The sequence below is a fragment of the Mytilus edulis genome, chromosome 8 (genome assembly GCF_963676685.1).
Source record: "Mytilus edulis chromosome 8, xbMytEdul2.2, whole genome shotgun sequence".
Taxonomy (NCBI): domain Eukaryota; kingdom Metazoa; phylum Mollusca; class Bivalvia; order Mytilida; family Mytilidae; genus Mytilus; species Mytilus edulis.
Genome location: NC_092351.1, coordinates 26,036,303 through 26,063,363, shown reverse-complemented (window position 1 = coordinate 26,063,363; position 27,061 = coordinate 26,036,303). Strand labels below are relative to the sequence as shown.

The following is a 27,061-nucleotide window of genomic DNA, read 5'->3' as shown; positions in this document are numbered from 1 at the left end:
CGATTCCCGGCTGGCGGCACAAACTAGTGAGTCTACGTTGACGGCCGTGTCACAGATCATGTCAGATAACGAGGACTGAACTGTATTGGAAAAGGAAGAAAAAGAAATAAATATCGTTGACCTTGACCGCTATAGAAATTTGGCAACATAAACTTGCTTTTGGGAAACATTTTTTTCTTGAAATCGTGATTCAATCGTCACGTGTGGCTTTCTACCGGAATATTCTGACCAGATACGGTCTCACATTTAATTTATTGACTTCCTGTGTAAACAAAAATTTTAGATGGTAATCCGAGAGTTTGCTTCTGTGTTTACAAACAGATTTAACCTTAATTTAAAGATACGCAACTATTTATTGCGATAAGAACACCAAAAGTAAATTAAAGCTTATCATAAATACACGATTAAATTAAAATATCATTGTACCAAGCAGTCCACCAGCCACTACCCAAAAGACGCATGGACTGGTAGGCATAGGCAAATTGCTATTTGGAATAACACTTGAGTTTAGTAAGTTTCTAAATGTATTTTTAATTTATTCACAGTCGATAAGATGGAAAGAACAAAGAAGTCTAATATAACATAGTTTCCTGCTATGTTTATGCCGTAATATTTTTTAATAGTAAAAAATTTATGAGGTATAGAAAGGCTATTTTATTTTTTTGCGTTGACACCTCTGTGGTTGTAGACTTTTTATTAGCTCACCTGGCCCGAAGGGCCAAGTGAGCTTTTCCCATCACTTTGCGTCCGGCGTCTGTCGTCCTGCGTCCGTCGTCGTCCGTCGTCGTTAACTTTTACAAAAATCTTCTCCTCTGAAACTACTGGGCCAAATTAAACCAAACTTGGCCACAATCATCATTGGGGTATCTAGTTTAAAAAATGTGTCCGGTGACCCGGCCAACCAACCAAGATGGCCGCCATGGCTAAAAATAGAACATAGGGGTAAAATGCAGTTTTTGGCTTATAACTCAAAAACCAAAGCATTTAGAGGAAATCTGACATGGGATAAATATGTTGATCAGGTCAAGATCTATCTGCCCTGAAATTTTCAGATGAATCGGTCAACCCGTTGTTGGGTTGCTGCTCCTGAATTGGTCATTTTGAGGAAATTTTGCTGTTTTTGGTTATTATCTTGAATATTATTATAGATAGAGATAAACTGTAAACAGCAATAATGTTCGGCAAAGTTAGATTTACAAATAAGTCAACATGACCGAAATGGTCAGTTGACCCCTTTAGGAGTTATTGCCCTTTATAGTCAATTTTTAACCATTTTTCATAAATGGACCATAATTTGCTATTGGGCTCCGTTTCCTATAACTAAAGAAAAGTGATAAAATTTGAATTACTGTAAGAAAAGTTGTAACTACATCTAAAGATGCCATTATTTTTATTAACATACAAGTGTATGCTACTCTTCCCTAGAAAAAAAATTGAAATATACGAATTTCAAAGATTCTACAACCGTATTTTTGTGTCGTTTCTCGCGTTACTTTTTGCTTCCGAAGAGCATAACGCTGACTGATTTATAGATAATCGTCACCGGCAAATTCGTAACTTTTGCTTTCAAATAACAAAGAACATCGACCAATAAGAATAGTGAGAAGAAAATGCCGAGAACTATAAGTATTTATGTAGCAGATGTAAGAACAGTGGCGTGATTTTTGTGTCCGATTTCGTAACGCAAATTTTAGATGATGTAATCTGCTTTGTTGTAATAGAATTCTTAAAAACAATATGCAAATATGAACTCTCGCGAGATGTTTAAACAGGTAAATCAGAGATGATTTACATTCTTGTTTTGATCTTCGTAATAATTAAGTAAGAAAATGACGTTATCGTTATGCGTTACATTTCACAGGAAACAGAAGTCCAGTTATTTATTAGAATTGTTTTTGTCCTTAAGTTCTAATCATTTCCGGTCATACGTGAAACATGTGACTAACATGTGATCACGCCCTTACAGCCGGACATACGATATACTAGTTCTAAACATTGTTTTTGTTTCCAACGGGATGTTAGCAAACATAATCTGTAGACTTGTTTCGACTTGTTTAAAAAAGGAAAATACAATTTACAAAGAGATTGCGCCGGGGGTCTATTATTATTCCTATGTGCATAATGTTACATACGATCTTGTGTGAAAATAAATGCCCAATGACTTGACAAAATCGATTTCAAATTTGACCGACGTTTAAACACACTACGTTTCCCAATAACGATGTAAAGGGTCCTTGGAAAATTCAATCGAAATTACGTCTCTTATCATGGTGCCGATGTTCGTTGGATTGATTTTGCTTCAGCAGTAAATATTACTGGATATTTTAGGTGAATAAAGATAATTAAATGAAAAATGCATGTTAATATACCGTTACACTAGGAATGTACAAAGTTGGTAACTTTGTCACAATTTTTAATTATTTTTTTTTATTCATGTTCTGCAAACACTTTTCAGAAACGCAATAAACTTGTCAAAGGAAAAGTAAACTTTTACCAGGCATGACTTGAAAGGAAGTACTTTATTGATTTTAGCCCACTAAAGTAGGTTAAAATGTGGAAACCATGTAGATGGTGTACAGGTCACAAATATCACATGGTGCCTATTTTAAAGATTTTAATTCCAAGTTAAAAGTTTTTTTCTTTACTGGATTTAAAGAATTTTACATTGCCAATGATTTGGAATAAATTTTATATAACTGGAATTTCAAAACCAAATATAAATATATTTTTTTGGCCAAAACATCAAGATACAACGATTATGGTATCCTGTATCAATGAAGAAAATATGGAAAATTCTGAATAAATTGTACTAATTGTTTTCAAAACAAGCACATATTTAGGAGTTTTATAATACTGTTACATTTAAGATGGATTTTAAGAAAAAGTATACTGTTCAGATTATTTTAAGCAGATTTTGCAATAAAATAAAACTAAAAAAATGCTTTCGGTTTCTTATGGTTTCCTGTCATGTTTAAAAAAAACTTTAATATAACATTGAAAATAGATTTTAAATATTAACATGAAGCAAGTAACACTAGTAATGGTGTTTATTTATGCCTTTTGAATTATATTGTGCAAAATAAAGAAAATAAAGATTGGTTTCCTGTTTGGTTTCCTGTCACGTAAACGGTGAATCAAAATGTATTAATTTTTTCTCGAAAAACTCAATTGTTCCATTCATACTATTCTAACACCAACACAACCCACAAAATAAAAGTTAAAATTTTAGAACTTATAAAAAAGGAAACAAAAAGAAACCAAAGGCCGAATACCAAATTATGGTCCAAATATAAGTAATCTTTTACAAAAATCTTCTCCTCTGAAACTACTGGGCCAAATTAATCCAAACTTGGCCACAATCATCTTTGGGGTATCTAGTTTAAAAAATGTGTGGCGTGACCCGGTCAACCAACCAAGATGGCCGCCACGGCTAAAAATAGAACATAGGGGTAAAATGCAGTTTTTGGCTTATAACTCAAAAACCAAAGCATTTAGAGGAAATCTGATGTGGGGTAAAAATGTTTATCAGGTCAAGATCTATCTGCCCTGAAATTTTCAGATGAATCGGTCAACCTGTTGTTGGGTTGCTGCCCCTGAATTGGTAATTTTGATGAAATTTTTGCCGTTTTTGGTTATTATCTTGAATATTATTATAGATAGAGATAAACTGTAAACAGGAATAATGTTCAGCAAAGTTAGATTTACAAATAAGTCAACATGACCGAAATGGTCAGTTGACCCCTTAAGGAGTTATTGCCCTTTATAGTCAATTTTTAATCATTTTTCGTAAATCTTAGTTATCTTTTACAAAAATCTTCTCTTCTGAAACTACTGGGCCAAATTAATTCAAACTTGGCCACAATCATCTTTGAGGTACCTTGTTTGAAAAATGTGTCCGATGACCTGGCCATCCAACCAAGATGGCCACCACGGCTAAAAATAGAACAGGGGTAAAATGTAGTTTTTTGCTTTTAACTCTGAAACCCAAATCATTTAGAGGAAATCTGACAAGGAGTTAAATTGTTAATCAAGTCAATATATATCTGCCCTGAAATATTCAAATGAATTGGACAACCGGTTGTTGGGTTGCTGCCCTCCAATTGGTAATTTTTAAAGAAATTTTGCTGTTTTTGGTTATTATCTTGAATACTATTATAGATAGCTATAAACTGTAAACAGCGATAATGTTCATCAAAGTAAGATCTACAAATAAGTCCACATGACCTAAATGGTCAATTGACCCCTTAAGGAGTTATTGCCCTTTATAGTCAATTTTTAACAATTTTCATTAATTTGGTAAATTTATGTAAATTTTTACCAAATATTTTTCTCTGTTCCTAATGGGCAAAGTTCATTACAGATATAATTGTTAGAAGCAAGAATGTTCAGTAAAGTAAGAACTTCAAACACATCACCATCACCAAAATACAATTTTGTCATGAATCCATTTGTGTCCTTTGTTTAATATGCACATAGACCAAGGTGAGCGACACAGGCTCTTTAGAGCCTCTAGTTTACATTTATCATGTTCATGATAAAAATTTAAAACTTACAAATAAACAGAAGCCTCATCAAAGCAAGAGATTACAAACAGGGGCGTAGCTAGAAATGAACGATGTGGAAGCAACTTCCGGCGAGCGGATCGAGGCAAAAAAAATTTTGGGACCCTATTATGCAGAAATTATTTTTCTTTTCGGTCATAGGACGGCTAAAAGAGGAGCTATATGTAGATTTTGATTTTGTAGATTTATTTTGAAACCAAATGTCGTTATTTAATAATATTTCATCAATTAAAAAAAGTGACAACATAGGTGTTTCCTTTAACATTCAATTTATAAATTTTTATTTTGCCATTTCTTTTTTTGCGTACCGTATCAATGTGCACTCAACTTCGGAGCTACGATCTTTTTCTGAATGAACAGCTTCATCAACACTTGTAACTAGGTTGTCAAACTAATGTCCGGGATAGACGAAAAAGACACCAACAGTCTCCGATTCCGATTGACCAACTCATCTCTCTCTCTTCTGCTCTTTTTTTTTTTTTTTTTGTTAAAACGACGTGGATGCACGTGCTGTCGTGCCTCCGGGTAGCTACCCCCCTGACAAAATGTAGAACTGTGAGCAAAATTTTGATATTTAGCAGTCAATAATACATTGAATACAATACAACTCTATTTGAATAACAACAGATAACAACAGCAGTTCTGAAGAGAATATTTCTGAAAAAAAAATACATTAACTTAAGTGCCCCTTTTGAATAAATACTGCAAGACATGTTGATGTGTTTTCAGCATTTTTAGGAATGCAATATCTATAATATGAACATGATGCATTTGTTAATTTATGTTGAAATAAAACTAAAAGGAGTTATTTTTATTTTACTATAGGAAACATTCCAATATCCATGATATCTGGGTGAATTATTCTACCAAATAAATTTTCTGTTAAAACATCTTTGAACAAAACATACATGTAAATTCTGCTTAAAATAGGACATAACAATATATATACATGATACACACAGTGATTGTATATGTGTTTACATTAAGTTTTACTTTTTAGCATCTCAGAAAAATATGCTTATATATTTTTAAATTGAACAACTACATGTAATTCTCAATTCAATGAATTAGTATTCATGTTGTTTGACTACTTGAGTGTATATACATGTATATCACATGAGAAATGATTTGTAGGTATTAAGTTTAGACGCTGCATTAACCATTTAAATAATGAGAAAAACAATAAACAACAGTACATAGAATGAAATTCAAAACAGTGTGGCTGTGGCCATTGATTGACACATTAAATTCATCCATTGACTGGGACAATTTAGGTGAACGTTTGTATGTAACGACCACTGATCACTATGTACTTTTTAAAGACACTTAAACTATGGGGTCACCAAAGGTTCTCAACACCTTAATAAAGTAATTCGAAAAATTAATCAAAAATAACACGATGTTTTGATTTATATCAATTATATAAATCAAAACATAAAGGTTATTCCTGATTAATTTTTCGAATTATTTTATAATTAAAGGCGTTAAGAAACCTTTGGTGACCCCACAGTTTAAATGTCTATCGTAGGTACGTCGTGAACAGTGGTCGTTACAGACAAACGTTCACGTAAATTGTCCCAGTCAGTGGATAAATTTAATGTGTCAATCAATGGCCACAGCCACACTGTTTTGAATTTCATTCTATTGCATATACATGTACATGTACATGTATTTACATTATGTACATGTACCTGTATGTAGAAGACTACAAGTGTTTACATTACATATACTGCTTTATTGCTTGTCTGTTAATATGATATAACATCATTCATTGTTTTGATTTTTTTATTAACTTAATTCATGTAATTAGACATTTCAAAACATTGATCTTATCACGAAAAATTTATTTTTCAGGAGATTGAAGTTTGGATGTACATTTCTAAACATTACTTATGCAATACAATTTATAATGGTTAAGGTTCAACCAGTTGATGTTGGAATGGTCATAGGATCAATTTAGTCATTATTAAAGACAATGGTTTTAGAATCAATGGATTTATCAGACCCAGCACAGAAGAGGGCCACCAGAAAACTTTTAATTGCTGGACTGATATGTGTTTTTTTGGCTGTGGTATCAATAGCTATTGTTCTGGCTGTTGTTATTCAACAAAATGGTATGATTAAAGTTTATTAATACATTATAAATATATAAATCTTTAACCAAAAATATAATAAACTATTCATTAATCCATAGATAATTTTGTGTATGTTTACATTAAAAAATCACATGTCTGTGAATATGGCAGCTAAGCAGTGAATTGCAAATAAGTTAAAAACTTATCAAAAGTATTCAGTATATGCAAGTTTTTAAAGAAAGTCACTATAACTAACACACCCCTTCAGAATCGTTTGCTCTTGAAGGATTTTAACAAATGAATATTGGATCTAGTAGCATTTTTGTACCAGTTTCTTTTCAAAGTAAATGCATTTATCTTGTACAGATATAAATATTATGTTTGTTATGTATAATTGCTTTAAAAATCCATAAGAATACACTAAACATGTACATGTATACATAATTATGTTTATATATAAGTACCAAATTTTTTAAATTTTTCAGAGGAGGAAAGAATTCCTCATGGTTCCTTCGATAATCAGCACCACACAACTGCAGGACCTAAATCAGAGGAGATTGACCTATCATCATCAGTGCTAATGGGGCTATTGTCATCAGAAAGAATCAGTCTTGAAACAGTTACTTATAGTTCCATCATACCTTTAGCAACATCTGACAAACATGTAGATGTTGCATCTTCAACATTGGTTATGAGTTCACAACCTTTTACAGAAATGAGGGACAGTGATTCAGCATATTTTACAAAAGACAAATTTGTTTCGTCCAATGAATACCCTAAAATCCAGTTGACTTATTCATCTCTTTATAATTTACCAGTTTTCTCAACAGAATTGGTATATTTCACTTCTTATTCTCAAACTGAAAATAATTACATTAACTCTGATGAAATGACAAATATTAAAACTGAAATACAAACAAGTAAACAAATAGAGAGCATTCCAGTTACAGATAATAAATCTGAACCTTTTTCTACCTCCATGACTGAAGAGTTCAAATCAGAAGACATTTCTTTTGATTTGAAGTCATCTGTGACATCAGCTACTGATAGTTTGATATCAGATGTAAAACAATCAAAGCTATCTGAGTCAACCTTGAAGTTTAGTGATGTTATTCCAGTCACTTTAAATTCTGATGTACAACAACCTCTGTTAACAAAGACTTCCAGTGAGGAGCTTCCTGTTTTGTCTACCCAATCAAATACATATAATTTAGAATCTACAAAACTTCTACTACATATAAACAGCACATCTGGTTTATCAAATAATCAAATGAACATTTTGCCATCTTCTTCGTCTTTTATCTTGATTCAACCTGCAAGTGTAGTTTTAACAAACAGTACTACAGTACAATCAGCTGTAACAGAAACTTACATGTCAACTTGTAAAAGTAGTGCAGCATTAAGTTATGGAAATAGTAGATGGATAGTTTCAGCATCAACATTAGTTCCATATAATGAAACTTTACTAACTGTAGTGCAATCAGAATTTATATCCAGTGATTTAGAACCCTTAAAGACAACTGCTTATAATGAACTAATGCCAAAGAGTACTCAAGACCAGACACCTAATGAGAATTTTGACTCAACAGAAAGGTACAGATTATCATCACAAGTAACAGTATCATCGACACTTTTAGCAGGTAAGGCTGTTGTTAATGTATAAAATTTTTCTGACAAAGTTTCTCATTGGTATTAGATGTCTTACTTCATTCACCATGATAGAAATATGTATACTGGTAGATTAAATATAAACTCTTCTCTCTAGGCACTTCAGCGTCCTCCACCAATAAAAACTGACTGCCACAACAGAGCCCAAAAGTGTTGAAAGTGGTGTTAAATACCAATCAATCAATCAAATTAAACTGTTACAATTGAATTAAATTGTTTTAACTTGATAGTATCATATGAAATACATTATTTATTTTTATACAACCGCAAACAAATTTTGCGGTCGTATATGGTTATGACGTTGGCGTCGTCTTCGTCGTCTGAAGACACATTGGTTTTCGCACTATAACTTTAGTTTAAGTAAATAGAAATGTATGAAATTTAAATACAAGATTTATGACCAAAAAAGGAAGGTTGGGAATGATTTTGGGAGTTTTGGTCCCAACAGTTTAGGAATTAGAGGCCAAAAAAGGCCCAAATAAGCATTTTTCTTGGTTTTCGCACAATAACTTTAGTATAAGTAAATAGAAATCTATGAGATTTAAACACAAGGTTTATGACCGTATAAGGAAGGTTGGGATTGATTTTGGGAGTTTTGGTCTCAACAGTTTAGGAATTAGGGGCCCAAAGGGTCCAAAATTAAATTTTGTTTGATTTCATCAAAAATTGAATAATTGGGGTTCTTTGATATGCCAAATCTAACTGTGTATGCAGATTCTTAATTTTTGGTCCCATTTTCAAATTGGTCTACATTAAGGTCCAAAGGGTCCAAAATTAAATTTAGTTTGATTTTAACAAAAATTGAATTCTTGGGGTTCTTTGATATGCTGAACCTAAACATGTACTTAGATTTTTGATTATGGGCCCGGTTTTTAAGTTGGTCCAAATTGGGGTCCAAAATTAAACTTTGTTTGATTTCAACAAAAATTGTCCTTGGGGTTCTTTTGATATGCTGAATCTAAACATGTACTTAGATTTTTGATTATGGGCCCAGTTTTCCAGTTGGTCCAAATCAGGGTCGAAAATTAAACTTTGTTTGATTTCAACAAAAAGTGAATCCTTGGGGTTCTTTGATATGCTGAATCTAAACATGTATTAAGATTTTTGCTTATGGGGTCAGTTTTTAAGTTGGTCCAAATTGGGGTCCAAAATTAAACTTTGTTTGATTTCAACAAAAATTGAATCCTTGGGGTTCTTTGATATGCTGAATCTAAACATGTATTTAGATTTTTGATTATAGGCCCAGCTTTCAAGTTGGTACAAATCGGGGTCCAAAATTAAACTTTGTTTGATTTCAACAAAAATTGAATATATATGGGGTTCTTTGATAAATGCTAAATCTAACCATGTATTTAGATATTTGATATTTGGGCCTGGTTATCAAATTGGTCCACATTGAGGTCTAAAGGGTCCAAAATTGAACTTTATTTGATTTCATCAGAAATTCAATTCTTGTGGTTCTTTGATATGCTGAATCTAACCATGTATTTAGATTTTGGATATTGGACCATAATAGTTAAATGTCCAATTTAAAATTTTTAAGTTTTTGGAAAGTTTGCTATAGCTTGCTATTGCTACTTTCCTTAGGCGTCGGCCTCAACTTCCGGTGAGACAGACTATCGCAATGTTCTGCTCCAAGATAATGTAGTACTAGTGTTCGACTTCTGATTCTTGGATACTTTGAGTTGCTACTCTTTTGAAAAGATTACAGCTTGAATAAAAAAGGAATGAATGTTTAACGACAATTCAGATGAATTTAGCTTCATATTGAAAATAAGTATCCAGGGCTCACACTACTTCAGAAAGCGAAGTGACGGTCGGGAAGGCGACTTCTTCGCCCAAGTCGCCTGGTAGCGTGAGCCCTGAGTATCACAAACACTACTTTGCGGATCGGCCATTGGCTGAAGAGAAAATCAAAGAAATCTACGCGAGACAGCGTTTCATTCATGAATATTTCATGAATGAACATTTTCCCGCACTATTTTTTACTTTGTACGATATTTACAACTGTTTATTATTGAATAAGTAAAAGCCCGAGTGCATCGAAAGAGTCCGGTATGCGAGAACAAGTTGATATTTGACAAAATTTGCCAAAAATCATTTGAAAACTTTTAATTTGTTAAGTACTAGCTGTTTCACATTCCAAAGTGGATATAAGGACCTTCACTCGTTCAGCATGTTCAAGTGGATCATACTGACAAACAAATGACTGACAACAGAAAAAACATTGTCTTGATGACAATTAGTTTCATAGCATCCATATAATTTAAAAGCAACTGAGTCATCAACTACTTCTAAGAATATTATAGTTCAGTGTATCAAGACCGAGATCAAGCTAAAGACAAGTGCTGTAGAAATTATTAAAATGATTTAATAACATTTGTCCATGTACTAGCAAAATGACTTTCTTAGTGCTTAACAATGCAGTGGCGGATCCAGAACTTTTTATCCTCACTTTATTCCTGGGGCAGTATGATTTTTTCAGATTGACCTATAATTAATAATGTGTTCCCAAAAAGGCAATGATTAAATAAATGGCTTAAAACAAAAATCTCAAATGTCATTGCCTCAATGGCAATTACGCAGCAGCAACTAAAATATGTTACAGGGTTATAAGCACCTCAGATCAACATTGTATGAATCTAGTGTATATAAACTTTTTTATTCCTGAGGTCATACTACTATTGTTATGCCCCCACCATATTTAGTTTTATCCTTGTTTTTTTCTGTAAGTATGTACGTCCCTTACTTGTACGTACGTCCATACATCCCAAAATTGATTTCTGTTCTCTTACTTTAGTTTGCCTGAACCAAATTTTATGAAACTTATACGAAAACACAAGTCAAGTTTGAATTTTGTTGGCGTCACTTTTACCATTCTAGATGTAAAGGGGTGAAATTTTCAGTATACCCTATCAAGTATATATACCTTTATATATAAAACATAAACATAAAAACGGTCTTTAGATTTAGAAGTATAGATATATAAGTACACGCATGCCCCATCTGCACTATCATTTTCTATGTTCAGTGGACCGTGAAAATGGAGTAAAAACTCTAATTTGGCATTAAAATTAGAAAGATTATATCATAGGGAACAACTATAATACTAAAATGACGATTTTGAAAGCAGAGAACACTGTGCATCTTATAATCGGCATGACTTTATCAGATGACAATCCCAATACTAAAATAAGGCGTAGGCATAGTTATATACTTTAATTCAGTCACAGACCCGCGATATCACGGGTGTGTTCTAGTGTGTACTAAGTTTCAAATTGATTGGACTTCAACTTCATCAAAAGCTACCTTGACCAAAAACTTTAACCTGAATGGGACAGACAAACGGACGGAAGGACGGACGGACGAAGGGACGCACAGACCAGAAAACATAATGCCCATAAATTGGGGCATAAAAAGTGATTTTTGGAAATTGCTGGCGAGACACTGGTTTAGTTTAAAAAATCAAAACAGTGGTTTAAATACATATTTAAAAATATACACGTCAATAACCTATTTGAAATAATACACATATACAGTTGCAAACTTTCCAGAGGTGCTATCCAGCACTTTGATTAAGTTTAAGTTCTTAGACCACATTCATTCTGTGTCAGAAACCTATGTTGTGTCAACTGTTTAATCACAATCCAAATTCAGAGCTGTATCAAGCCTGAATGTTGTGTCCATACTTGCCCCAACTGTTCAGGGTTCCAAACTCTGCGGTTGTATAAAGCTGCACCCTGCGGAGCATCTGGTTTATGTTTACATTGTTATTAGAAAGAATCTAATGAATTGGTATAATAATACAATAACCATATAATGCATCATTTCATTTCTTATTTTCAGAATGTAGTATACATGAGTTTAGGTGTAGAAGTGGTCAGTGTGTGAGAATGTCCAGTAGATGTGACAGATTTATACAATGTGAAGATATGTCAGATGAGTTCAATTGTTCAAGTAAGTAAAATTGAATGTGTATAATTACGTTCTAAAAATAGATCTTGTTTACAGGTATCCAATATCCTAATTACACTGACTTCATTAAATTTCTAATAAAAGAAAATAGTTTTTATTCTTATAACTAAAAAACTTGCTGCGTTGCCAGATAATTATCCAAACAAGAACCCAAAAAATATGGTATCCTGCATCATAGTTTAAAAATGGATGTTCGAAAGGCTAAGCTAACGCAGTATTTTACAGTAAATCAGTATTATAAAGTTCAATTTTGATTTTGATAAATAATAAAATGAATTGAGCAGAGATTGTGAAAAGTAAACTTATGGTCAGATTATATGTTTTTGTACTTCATATGAATTAGTACTAGATGCAATGTATGCATGCTTGATCAATGGAATTTGTGAAGTCACAATGCATTCTTAATCATATGAAAACCCATGAGATGAGGATATATTCAGTCAATGTAAGAGAAACTGGTGAGGTTGTAATGGTGTAAGAAGCACATATTGTAGAGTAAATAGATATAAAAAGATGTGCTAGCCTACATGTATGTGTGCCAAAGAGACAACTCTCCATTATGGTTTAACATTGGCAGATCCAGGGGGGTTCCGCGGTTGGAACCCCCCTTTTTTTGGCCGCTCAATGCATTTGAATGGGGACATATACCTGGACCCCCCCCCCCTTTTGTCCTTGGTTGGGAACCCCCTCTTTTTGAAATGGCTGGATCCGCCCCTGTTTAATGACTAGTCAAGCAACCTTTAGTTCCTTTGGTGAATTGATATAAGAAGATGTGCTATGAGTCCCAAATGAGACAACTCTCCGTTCAATTGTATATATTTATAAATTATTCTTATTTATTTGTGTTTTCAGATTGTATAGGTTTTGTGTGTGGTAATGGGTTGTGTACATGGGCTTGGATTGGTTGTAACAAAAGAGTGGACTGTATGGATCTCTCTGATGAAATAGGATGTGGTATGCTTAGCTTTCAGTGAAAATGTAAAAAAAATACCTGGTATCATTACTTTCAATTGATTTTGTGCTGTCAAGGTGTCTGAAGATGAACTATAAGCAATAAACTCACTTTGAAATTTCACATTGGCAATCTGAATTTTTATAGAGTCTAAAAAAGAGAGCCAGAAAGAATTAATTAATTAAGGGACATCAGGATTTGGCCTTTATTTTTGTAGAGAACTCTCGATTTACACTTTAACGAGACTTGAAAATTAATGATTAATAATATTTTGTAAATCAGGATTAAGCATTAATTTTTTCTGAGGTATTGGGATGACACCTTCTACCCCCTCAAAACTATGAATACCAAAACTTGATAGGATGCATGAAAGTTGCAGTATCCAGTGTTTTCCTTTTTTCACTAAGGGAAGGTGGGTGTTTTAAAAAAATCACTTGCAACCGGGTGGTTTTTTTTTTAAATGTCCACCCGTTTTTTTTTAATTTACTGTGGGTGCACGTGGGGGTCACAAAAATAAAGATTAGTATAATATTCACATTTAATGGAGTTGAACAAACATAAATAGACGTAGTCATATTAATTGTCAAATATTCTTTGATTTGATTTTTTCAACAATTTATTTCTTTTCTCTCTTCTTTCATTTACAATTTTATGTCCTGTTTCTTGCTTTTGTGCCGTATTTTTGGCCCATAGAACAGTAGTATCCTTCCTCTGTGACTATAAGCCATTTGAAGTCTTGCTCATATTTGTCTTCACTTGCGTGTCTTTTCCGTTGTTTGGTTGATTTTTGTTCAATTTCCACAACTTCAACATTACTATCAATTTTATTTAACTTATTTGGTCTAGTATTTTCTTTATCATCATCGTCATCTGCCTTTCTTGTACCCCGATTGATAAATGAAAACATTGAAATTTGACGATTGGACGCCATCTTTGTCAATGAAAACAAATCAGCGAGGCGCGATTAGTATTCAAATTTTAACGGTACGGAACCGAAAAAAATCCGAAATTTGAAAAAAAAAGCCGACCACCTCCTAAAATCGAAAGGTGGTCGGCTTTCAAAAGAAGGTGGTCGGCACACCCGGCTTAAATGCCGAATGGAAAACACTGGTATCAAATTAAGTTTTTCTCTACTCAATAATGTCTTATAAATGAATTTCTTCTTGTACATTAATAAATGAGCAAATTGTGGTACAATGAATTTTAAAGTAAACATTCTCTGTCAAGTGCATTATCACTATTACTTTATTTTTATCAATCTTATGCCATGTTTTTCCATTGACAGATCATGGAGCAGATTACATAAGATGTAATAATGGTCTGAGTATTCCATCACATAAATGGTGTGACGATGTAGATGACTGCTTTGACAACAGTGATGAAACCAATTGCAGTAAGTCTATATCATATGTTGTAAAGCTTAGTAAAGAGTCCATTATCACTGATGTAGTACACATTTTTGTTGAGGAGCCAGCTAAAGCCCTTCTCTGGGTGCAGAATTTTCTTGCTGTGTTTAAGACCCATTGGTGGTTTTCAGCTGTTTACAGCTCTTTGGTCAGATTATTGTCTCTTTAACACATTCCACATTTCCATTCTCAATTTTTACAATATATAAGACTGAACCAGCTCTTTATCAGTAATTTAAAAAGTTGATATACTTCCTTTATTCTGTTGGATATGTTCAGAGCTTGTCTATACTCAGAGTGGTTTAAACCTTCATATATTATACACTTCGTATTACAGTTGTGTCTTGAGGCAGCTGTCTAATTGATATACCTGGTAATTCCACATTCTTTTATAATCAATTGTACATCTGTTCCCTGTTTAAGAGGTCCAAACATTAAAGTTAACCATATGGTCAGAAGAACATATGGTTAACTGACTTACCTCTTCTTTTTGGGGTATAGATATACCATTTCATGTGCAGTGTCATTGATGCTTACCTAAAATTGTCTTAATTATTCCATAAAAAATTGGTTCTTACAAAACTGAGTAACATTTAGGGGTACATAAAATATATGTTTTACTACAGAGAAAAGTGTAATAATTTACAGTATTAAAAAAATCCTTTGATAGAAGATATATGTGTGACTAGAAAGTTGTTCAAAACATTCATACAGTAAAAAGCAAACAAGGAATTGTGAATTTTGTATGTTTGCTGAATATATTTCTAACCCTGACTAAGTTATACCAACCCAGGAAACAATTTTGTATATGGAAACATAAATCAGATGATGTATTGTATTTCAGCATGCTCATTTGGTGAAACCCCTTGTAAAGAAGGCCAGTGTATACGAAATGAATGGATTTGTGATGGACATGTAGATTGTTTACATGGCACAGATGAAGCCAACTGCAGTATGTATAGTCTACTTAACATAGAAAACAATTAGTAAGCAGAATTTCCCCCTATCCATATTTTTGAACCCTGCAACACATTGTAGCTGAACTGAGTCTTGGCAACCAAATGAGTTAGAGGCATTGCCAACAGTAAGGTTTCAGTCAAACAGTTTGATGCATCAATAATTTTGTCTCATCTTTATGGAAGTTACTGAAATTTGGACAGAAACTTTTTATGCCCCACCTACGATAGTAGAGGGGCATTATGTTTTCTGGTCTGTGGCTCCGTTCGTCTGTACGTCCGTCCGTTCAGGTTAAAGTTTTTGGTCAAGGTAGTTTTTGATGAAGCTGAAGTCCAATCAACTTGAAACTTAGTACACTTGTTGCTTATGATATGATCTTTCTAATTTTAAAGCCAAATTAGACTTTTGACCCCAATTTCACGGTCCACTTAACATAGAAAATGAAAGTGGGAGTTTCAGGTTAAAGTTTTTGGTCAAGGTAGTTTTCGATGAAGCTGAAGTCCAATCAACTTGAAACTTAGTACACTTGTTGCTTATGATATGATCTTTTTAATTTTAAAGCCAAATTAGTCTTTTGACCCCAATTTCACGGTCCACTGAACATAATAAATGAAAGTGGGAGTTTCAGGTTAAAGTTTTTGGTCAAGGTAGTTTTTGATGAAGTTGAAGTCCAATCAACTTGAAACCTAGTACACATGTTCCATATGATATTATCTTTATAATTTTAATGCCAAATTAGATTTTTTACCCAATTTCACGGTCCATTGAACATGAAAAATGTTAGTGCGAGTGGGGCATCCGTGTACTTTGGACACATTCTTGTTTATGAAATATTTGAACACAATAAACCTGGGAAGAAATGTGCTATTGCTTTAAGTTCCATGTGAGAGATCTAACAAATATATTTAGATAAAGCTCTGGTTTCCAATCACTCCAGTACACCTCTGGAGCTTCTGGAATTTTCTATTTGTTTATGCTCTGATGTTCCAATTGATGAATAAGAGTCTATAAAAATTTAGAAAAAAGTTTTAGTTTTATGTATGCACAAGTTACTTGTCTCATTAAAGAGTTATTTTAAATTTAGGTAATTGTAGCCCAGACCAGTTTGTATGTAGCGATTATAGCTGTATAAATATAACACAAGTTTGTGATGGTGTGCAGCAATGTTATCAAAATGAAGATGAAATGTCTTGTTGTAAGTTGAAATAGTTTTGAATAAAAGTATTAATTTTCATTGGTTAATATTTTTGTGGACTTATGATTTATAAAAACCATAACTTTAATATTCAACAAAATGCAAATTTTCATGTTTTTTTTTACATAGATATAAGAAGATGTAGTATGAGTGCCAATGAGACAACTCTCCTAGTCACAATTTGTAAAAGTAAACCATTATAGGTCAAAGTACGGTCTTCAACCCAAAGCTTTGGCTCACATTGAACAGCAATCTATAAAGGGCCTTAAAAAAATGACAAATGTAAAACCATTCAAAAAGTGAAACAAAAGTTCTAATCTATGTAAAAAATAGAGAAACAAGAAACACTTGTGAACCGACAACCACTGAACATCAGATGCATGACTAGTTTACAAAATTGAAAGCACAGAAATCTGAAATCAACTAACATATTTTATTTTAATATGATTTAAAGTCTCCATGCCTTTTTCAAATAACTTAAGGTGGTACCCAACACATTCACCTAATTTAATTTGGTTCGTTTAATTTTCATAAAATTTTGACAAAGTACTTACTTTGATCCTTTGACAAAAATATAAAAATTTCAAAAAATTTGAACCAACCATTTTATCAGAAAAAATACACTGGTTATATATATAGAAGTTTGACGGACACTAATTTTGATCATTGAGAAGCTTAATATTCCCTTAACAACACAATGTAATTAAAACGTTCAGCTGATTTTACAGAGTTATCTCCCTGTAGTTTTAGGTACCACAATTAAATACACAGGTATTTCAGTTTTCTAATAAAACACTGTTCATAACTCATTTTATTTGCTCTATCTGTGCTTAAAAAATGTGACATTAAAACACCAACAATCAATCAATCAATTTGCTCTCTGTAGATAATCTAAACAATGACACAGCCATGACAGTTCAGTACAAGGGAGATAACTACAGTGTTTGTAACACTCACTGGAACTCTGGTATCAGTGACTATATTTGTCAGTTGCTAGGCTACAGGTAAGCTATAAAAACAGCAAAGATATTTACATTGAAGTAGGATAATACCCACCAGAATCCTGGCATAAGAGACAAATTGTTTTCAAATTTAAGTAGATTTATGGTAGAATATATAAATGGCCCCATGTTTGAAGGGCAACACTTTGTCACTTATCAGATACAACTTTTCATCTAATGAAATTGTAATAAAATTGAGAATGGAAATGGAGAATGCGTCAAAGAGACAACAACTGGACCAAAAGTAGAAAACAGCTGAAATCCACCAATGGGTCTTCAACATAGCGAGAAAATCATGTACCCAGAGGCGTGCTTCAGCTGGCCCCTAATCAAAATTGTGAACTAGTTCAGTGATAACGAACGTCATACTAAACACCAAAATATATAATATATAAGACTTTTTGTCCACATATTTAATTCACAAAAGCCATATTATTCACACCACAAACAAGTCTGATTCTATAAAGTAACAATTTATAAAATCAATTCAAAATCATTAGATTAGTCAGTTTCTACATATAACATACCCATATATTTATACCTCTAAATTTTGTTTTTTTTAAGTATAAAGTTATTTTATTAAATGTTTCATATCAATTTTCCTCAACAGAAATTCTACAATAACAAGATACATAAAATTAAGTGAAAGTGGGAATGGCAATGGCAATGGCAATGATTTTATAGAACTTGGTCACCAAATAACAGATTATAAAAAGATATTACAGTACATGAACATACGGTAAGTTTGATTTACCAGTGGGAGAAATTCTTTATTTTCAGTGCTATGGATTTTATTTTAAAATGAGGTTGTCACTCTTACACCAACCAAGCATCTGTATGTAAAAAAATAGTTTTAGAACAAATTTATTGAAAGTATTACAAATGTAGAATCATTTTTATTATAAGACAAAATTTGTCCTTACTTCATAATTGATTTTTTGTTGAATCACATTGTCACCTCTTAAAATTTTTGTATTCCAGAGTTTTTTTACAAGTGTATATAATTTTTTATTTGTCAAAATTAATTCATGCTTTATTGTTAAGAGTGATTTTGACTACATGCGTTTATTATAAAAAGTAAGAAATACCACATGTACATTGTGTTCTTCCTATTAAAGACTATAACACCGACTTTATTTATGAAATGACAATAGCATTCTATATTTTAATTTGGGCAGATCCTCTTGTTCTACAAATATGACTGTCTCCATTGCATGCTTGCCACGAGGTAAATTGTCTTTACTTTCTTCTCTACATAACAATCTTTCTATCTAATTCTCAGTAGTAACTTCATATCTAACATACATACACGGTAAGTTATATCTAAATAGAGCTATGGTATTTTACATGTTACTGGTTAAGTAGGTTATAAGAAAAACAAATTTTATGCTTACTACCACTTAATTTTAATTTTGCTGGATAGTTGTCTCATAGGAAATCATATCACATCTCCTCATAAACAAGTTGAATTTTTAAGTTTGTTTGAAAGTTGAGAAGAAACGTTGTTGAAAATTTGACTTACCTTACACTTTTTCAAAAATAAAAGTGGAAATTTACATATTTTTTGTTTTTGATAAGTGATTGGAAACCCTACTTTCTATCATATACCAAAGTAAAAGCACACTGAACTAACATTGTAAGCTTGGTACCTAACATGCACATTTAATCCCATCCCCTCGAATATAAAAAATATTTAAATAGACATATCTCAAATTACCATACCCTCCTTTTCTATTAAAGCTATGTATAAACTGTGAATTTAACTGGAGTCATTTTCATTGAATCATTGCATATAGATCAAGCTAACCTATAGATTTTTACCTTGTACTGACCTACAGGTTTTTATCAGTGTTCACTGTAATAAAAGTATTTAGATACTTCTACACTTTGATGTTTAAAATTAGAGCAATTAAACACAGTCAACTGGATATAATTTTATCTTCATGCTTTCCTTCTAAATAGATGCTTTTATCAGTAAGATATGATGAACCTAAAACTTAAAGCACTTCAAAAGTAACAGTTAAACTAGCCTTTAATTCATTTTATACTTACTTTAGAAAAACGAAAGCATTACACGTACCTAGATCTTGTTGGTTTTTAGCTCACCTGGCCCGAAGGGCCAAGTGAGCTTTTCCCATCACTTTGCGTCCGGCGTCCGTCGTCGTCCGTCGTCTGTCGTCCGGCGTCGTCCGTCGTCGTTAACTTTTACAAAAATCTTCTCCTCTGAAACTACTGGGCCAACTTGAACCAAACTTGGCCACAATCATCATTGGGGTATCTAGTTTAAAAAATGTGTGGCGTGACCCGGTCAACCAACCAAGATGGCCGCCACGGCTAAAAATAGAACATAGGGGTAAAATGCAGTTTTTGGCTTATAACTCAAAAACCAAAGCATTTAGAGGAAATCTGACATGGGGTAAATATGTTTATCAGGTCAAGATCTATCTGCCCTGAAATTTTCAGATGAATCGGTCAACCCGTTGTTGGGTTGCTGCCCCTGAATTGGTCATTTTGAGGAAATTTTGCTGTTTTTGGTTATTATCTTGAATATTATTATAGATAGAGATAAACTGTAAACAGCAATAATGTTCGGCAAAGTTAGATTTACAAATAATTCAACATGACCGAAATGGTCAGTTGACCCCTTTAGGAGTTATTGCCCTTTATAGTCAATTTTTAACCATTTTTCACAAATCTAAGTAATCTTTTACAAAAATCTTCTCCTCTGAAACTACTGGGCCAAATTAATCCAAACTTGGCCACAATAATCTTTGGGGTATCTTGTTTAAAAAATGTGTGGCGTGACCCGGTCAACCAACCAAGATGGCCGCCACGGCTAAAAATAGAACATAGGGGTAAAATGCAGTTTTTGGCTTATAACTCAAAAACATAAGCATTTAGAGGAAATCTGATGGGGGGTAAAAATGTTTATCAGGTCAAGATCTATCTGCCCTGAAATTTTCAGATGAATCGGTCAACCTGTTGTTGGGTTGCTGACCCTGAATTGGTAATTTTGAGGAAATTTTGCCGTTTTTGGTTATTATCTTGAATATTATTATAGATAGAGATAAACCGTAAACAGCAATAATATTCAGCAAAGTTAGATTTACAAATAAGTCAACATGACCGAAATGGTCAGTTGACCCCTTAAGGAGTTAGTGCCCTTTATAGTCAATTTTTAACCATTTTTCATAAATCTAAGTAATCTTTTACAAAAATCTTCTCCACTGAAACTACTGGGCCAAATTAATCCAAAGTTGGCCACAATCATCTTTGGGGTATCTAGTTTAAAAAATGTGTGGCGTGACCCGGTCAACCAACCAAGATGGCCGCCACGGCTAAAAATAGAACATAGGGGTAAAATGCAGTTTTTGGCTTATAACTCAAAAACCAAAGCATTTAGAGGAAATCTGACATGGGAAAATATGTTTATCAGGTCAAGATCTATCTGCCCTGAAATTTTCAGATGAATCGGTCAACCCGTTGTTGGGTTGCTGCCCCTGAATTGGTCATTTTGAGGAAATTTTGCTGTTTTTGGTTATTATCTTGAATATTATTATAGATAGAGATAAACTGTTTACAGCATTAATGTTCATCAAAGTAAGATTTACAAATAAGTCAACATGACCGAAATGGTCAGTTGAGCCCTTTAGGAGTTATTGCCCTTTATAGTCAATTTTTAACCATTTTTTGTAAATCTTAGTTATCTTTTACAAAAATCTTCTCCTCTGAAACTACTGGGCCAAATTAATTCAAACTTAACCACAATTATCTTTGAGGTACCTTGTTTGAAAAATGTGTCCGATGACCTGGCCATCCAAACCAAGATGGCCACCACGGCTAAAAATAGAACAGGAGTAAAATGTAGTTTTTTGCTTATAACTCTGAAACCAAATCATTTAGAGGAAATCTGACAAGGAGTTAAATTGTTAATCAAGTCAATATATATCTGCCCTGAAATATTCAAATGAATTGGACAACCGGTTGTTGGGTTGCTGCCCTCCAATTGGTAATTTTTAAAGAAATTTTGCTGTTTTTGGTTATTATCTTGAATACTATTATAGATAGCGATAAACTGTAAACAGCGATAATGTTCATCAAAGTAAGATCTACAAATAAGTCCACATGACCTAAATTGTCAATTGACCCCTTAAGGAGTTATTGCCCTTTATAGTCAATTTTTAACAATTTTCATTAATTTGGTAAATTTATGTAAATTTTTACCAAATATTTTTCTCTGTTACTAATGGGCAAAGTTCATTATAGATATAATTGTAAGAAGCAAGAATGTTCAGTAAAGTAAGAACTTCAAACACATCACCATCACCAAAATACAATTTTGTCATGAATCCATTTGTGTCCTTTGTTTAATATGCACATAGACCAAGGTGAGCGACACAGGCTCTTTAGAGCCTCTAGTTTTTATATGAGACATATCTACAGTTATTTGTAGAGGTGTTAAATGACAAACGTATAGGATTTTCACTAATACAAATGACACACAAACAGAAATAAACACTAAGCTTCTGACATAGTTAGGGTACATTAATTATTGATAGCAAGTGGTACATTAATTATTGATAGCAATTGTTCTCATCTCTTATATAGTATAAGCAGTTACTTTTGTGTCCTGGAGTAATACCACACAATAGTTTATTTTTTGTTACTTTTGATGTAGAAAGTAAAAGATTCTTTTTATTTTTATATTTTGTAATATTTTGTATTGTAATTAAAAAAAATATTTTTTTTATACAGACCAGATTTTTTCATTAGAACTGTAATATTTAGAGAAAATAAAACAAGAAACACACATAACAGCACAATATAATAAATTATTTACTCAGAACTAATCATAAGTGTAATATCTGAACACTTGGTGAAGGTATTTAACTACTAACTTGTAGCAAGTTTAGAACATGTATTTCTATCTTTTGTATATATACCTATGATATAGATTTGTTACTTATTTCCTATTATATATTTTACAAATCTATGGTTTAAATATGTTTTGTTATAGGTTAATTATTTCTTTAATTATTTTAGTGTTAGTTCACATTTATTGAAAGGTTCTATTGTATTGAAATGCAGAAGTTGAGACGGGTAAACAGTGTGAATCAAATTATTCCAGTGATTAAATTTGCTATTGCATACCTATATTTAGGGGATGGAATTCAAATTAGGACTATACAACCAGATCTGAAGGATAAAAAATGCTTAGTTAAATATTTAGAATATCCCTGAATTATTCTTGGATGGATGCAATACAAAATGTGTTACAGAATGAAGAATAAGTGTATTATCATACTTTTCAAGAAAACCATGTTATTATAGGAACACAAGTTGTACATGGTGTATGAATCATTCTGTCTAAAATTGAATCAAGTTAAATCGCAGTTTAGATTTGAACAAAGTAAGATATTGCTAATTCATAATATTTTCCTTCAGCTTAATACAATTCAATGTTTTACTTTAAGTTATCATTGCAAAATGAGAGCAATATTTACCATTCAGGACTTACAAGCACTTTAAATTTAATATAACTGACTTACTGTGTCTGGATAAGGTAGGGACCATGAGGAAACTATTGAGAATGAATATCTTTTTCTTTTTTTTATTTGGCGTCATAATATTTTTATGCCCAGCCTACGATAGTAGAGTGGCATTAATGTTTTCTGGTCAGTGGGTCCGTTCGTCCGTCTGTCCCACTTCAGGTTAAAGTTTTTGGTCAAGGTAGTTTTTGATGAAGTTGAAGTCCAATCAACTTGGAATTTAGTGAACATGTTCCCTATGATATAATCTTTCTAATTTTAATGCCAAATTAGAGTTTTGACCCCAATTTCACGACTCACTGAACATATAAAATGATAGTGCAAATTTCAGGTTAAAGTTTTTGGTCAAGGTAGTTTTTGATGAAGTTGAAGTTCAATCAATTTAAAACTTAGTACACATGTTCCCTATGATATGATCTTTCGAATTTAAATGCCAAATTAGAGTTTTTACCCCAATTTCACGGTCCACTTAACATAGAAAATGATAGTGCGAGTGGGGCATCAGAGTACTATGGACACATTCTTGTTTATTCATGTGTCACTGGTGAGTCTTTTGTAGATGAAATGGGAGTCTGGTGTAGTAACTTATGACTATGAGACTGGGTATACTTTACAAGTTTCTTGAAATTTCTTTGTTTTATAATTTTTTTTACCATTGTTTCAGAATGTGGAGAACAAAGCCCTAACCTGATGCTTCCATTTGTTTCTGGTGGAGATATAGCCACCTTGGGTCAGTGGCCATGGATTGTGTCCCTGTCATACCTTGGAAGACCTTTCTGTAGTGGAACATTGATATCAGAGGACTGGGTAGTAACAGCAGGCCATTGTGTTGCTATGTAGGTATCAGTTATATTTTACTGTATTTGTTGAATTACAATAATAGCCAAATGTACGTTATTACAATGTTCTCTTGGTGTTTTTCAGATGACACATCTGGTTACGATTACTTAATTGTTATTGTTTTTTTGTGTAAAGATTTCAGAAATATATAACCATTTATCTTTTCTTGCTTATTTTGACATACTTTTGTATATATTTGATAATTTCAGACCAGGATCTCATAACTACACAGAAAATCCTCATTACATTGAAGTTCAATTAGGATCAGTCAAACGTCTTAGAGGTCAAGGCACCAGCAGACGTGCAGACAAGGTCATTCATCATCCAAGGTTAACATGGACAGGGATTGGTCCAATATACAATGATGTGGCATTGATCCATATGGAAAAGTCTGTAACTTATAATGACTATATCTTACCTGCCTGTTTACCTAAGGCAGCTTTTACTTCACTAAGTAACTGTTACATAGCTGGCTGGGGATATATTAGTTCTAATCAAGGTATGTTAGTTGTATATGTGTACAGTATTTGGGTTTTTTAGCACTGTATTGCAACTGGTAAAATAGTAAAGATAGCGTAGAACAATAAAAATTTTGAACACCATTTTTGTTGAAGTACAATTAGGAATTTGAGCCTAAGATACAGAGTCATTGATAGCCTACAGAAATAAAGTTGATTTTTGATTTTTTAAACAACAGTCCACAATAAAAAGTACACATAGAAAAAAAAATTACATCAGGGGTGATCATTATTGCTCATAAAAATTAAGCAGCTCCTATACAACTATTGTATTTATTAGTTTTTCATATTTAATAACTGAAATTATCACTTGCATTGACTATCAGATGTTGATGATTTTTATAAGCTTATGAACTTAACTTGTGAATAATGAGTGATCGTTTGTTTGTTTTGTCTATGAAGCTATAACAGTACAAGACCTCAGAGAAGCTAAGTTACATGTCTTGTCTGAGGAGGAATGTAGAACAAATACAGTACCACTGGAACAGGAAGTAAATACCAATATAACATACTGTGCTGGATATAAGTTTGGGGTCATCTCAGGATGTCAGGTAAATACATGTTTAAGGAATATTTCATAACTGTAAAACATAACACAAAAAGTCAGCACTCAATCAACAAAATAAAACATAGATATGAAGATGAAGAAGTATTTGGAGGAGGGTACATTGTTAAACCAAATAAATACCAATTTTCTTTCATAATAAGTATCATCAGATATCTATAACTGAGTCACACAAAAAATGTTGCAAGTATGCACTTGAATAAAACATGTATTATATTTATTTCATAGTTTGCAAGCTTTTTTAAATTCATGCATTTGTGCTATTGCTGAAAATATAGAAGTGAAGTTCATATTTTCTTATAAAATATTACAATTTAAACATTAAGATATAAAACATGCAAAATCATTTGAACATTTGATTGTCGTATTATTTTAGAATTTGTTAATGAATACATTTTTGTTGAGCATTCAACATTTGTTAAAAAAAGCAAGACACAGCAATCCTACCTTTCGTCGGCAGCAGTGGCATCCACAAATATTCACTCTGTGGTTAAAGTTTTTGAGATTTTGATAACTTTCTTAAACTATCCTTGATTTCTACCAAACTTGGACAGAAGCTTGTTTATGATCATAAGATAGTATCCAGAAATAAATTTTGTAATAAAGAAATCTGTTTATACGTATTTTACTTACAAATGGACTTAGTTTTCCTGCCAGTTAACATAACATTCACTCTGTGGTTAAAGATTTAAAATTTTAATAACTTTTTTAAACTATCCTGGATTATTAACAAGGACAAACACATGTTTATGATCAGAAGATGGTACCCAAAAGTAAATTTTGTAAAAAAAAAAATCCTTTTTTCATATTTTACTTTAAATTTCTTGGATTTCTACCAAACTTGGGACACAAGCTTGTTTATGATCAAAAGCTAGTATCTAGAAGGAAATTTTGTAAAAAGATATCTTGATTTTTCGTATTTTACTTAATTATGTACGTAGTTTTCTTCCAGTTACATTACATACACTCTGCAATTAAAGTTCCTAAAATATATATTATCTACATAAAGAAGGTGAGGCACTGGGTTCCGTGGAACTTTTACAAATTTTTCTTCCAATTTGCAATATAGTAATGCATACCCTTATTAACAATTGAGACCAAAACTTTATACATGACAATTTCTACCTTTACAGGGTGATAGTGGTAGTCCTATGATGTGTGAGGATCCCACGGGTAAATGGACATTAGCTGGAGTGATGAGTAGTGGGGCTGCCATGTGTGGGACATTTACCAATACTGCCAATAGATTTACCAAATTATCAACAATGATTGAGTGGATAGATAATAGTATCAATGTTTGAAAGCAATTTGTTCACTATGAGATGCAGTTGATTTATTATAATGCCAAATGCATTGAAACTAGTCATTTTTATTTTATTCAGTTATCGATTTTATTTAACAGAATCTAAAAAAATATGATTTGAATAACTTGATTGTGAACTGTCATGAAAGTCACTCAAGGTGCCATTGTTTTTAAAACATGTTTTTATAAATAGCTTTATTATTTTTAATAAAAATTTATGACTATCACATATATACTTGCATTTTTTGTATGCACATATATATCAATACAATTTGACCTTTGTGACTTGTCCCTATCCATACAAAAAATTATTCTGATAAAGTGCCTTCTAACCCCCTTCCTCCATATGTTTATTTTAGGAATAGCCCTTAAGGGAAACCCAATTTTACCATGAATATTAAATGAAAGAGAATATAGATGTGAAAGTCACTGAAGGTGCGGCCGTGTTATTGTTTTTATATCTCAAAATAAATTTTGAGACATGTTCATATAAAT

General features: G+C 32.4%; 1 protein-coding gene across 1 annotated transcript; it reads left to right on the top strand.

The window, feature by feature from the left end:
- Positions 1–248: 248 nt before the first annotated feature.
- On the top strand, positions 249–26,794 carry LOC139485210 (uncharacterized). The gene is made up of 15 exons (XM_071269487.1): positions 249–375; positions 6,417–6,676; positions 7,123–8,277; positions 12,152–12,262; positions 13,133–13,234; positions 14,518–14,625; positions 15,483–15,590; positions 16,680–16,790; positions 17,677–17,794; positions 18,402–18,530; positions 18,970–19,019; positions 24,005–24,176; positions 24,390–24,679; positions 25,101–25,249; positions 26,397–26,794. Exons 2-15 carry the CDS (start codon positions 6,538–6,540, stop codon positions 26,562–26,564), a joined length of 2,910 nt encoding a protein of 969 aa, XP_071125588.1. The 5' UTR covers positions 249–375; positions 6,417–6,537; the 3' UTR covers positions 26,565–26,794.
- The last annotated feature ends 267 nt before the right edge of the window (positions 26,795–27,061 follow it).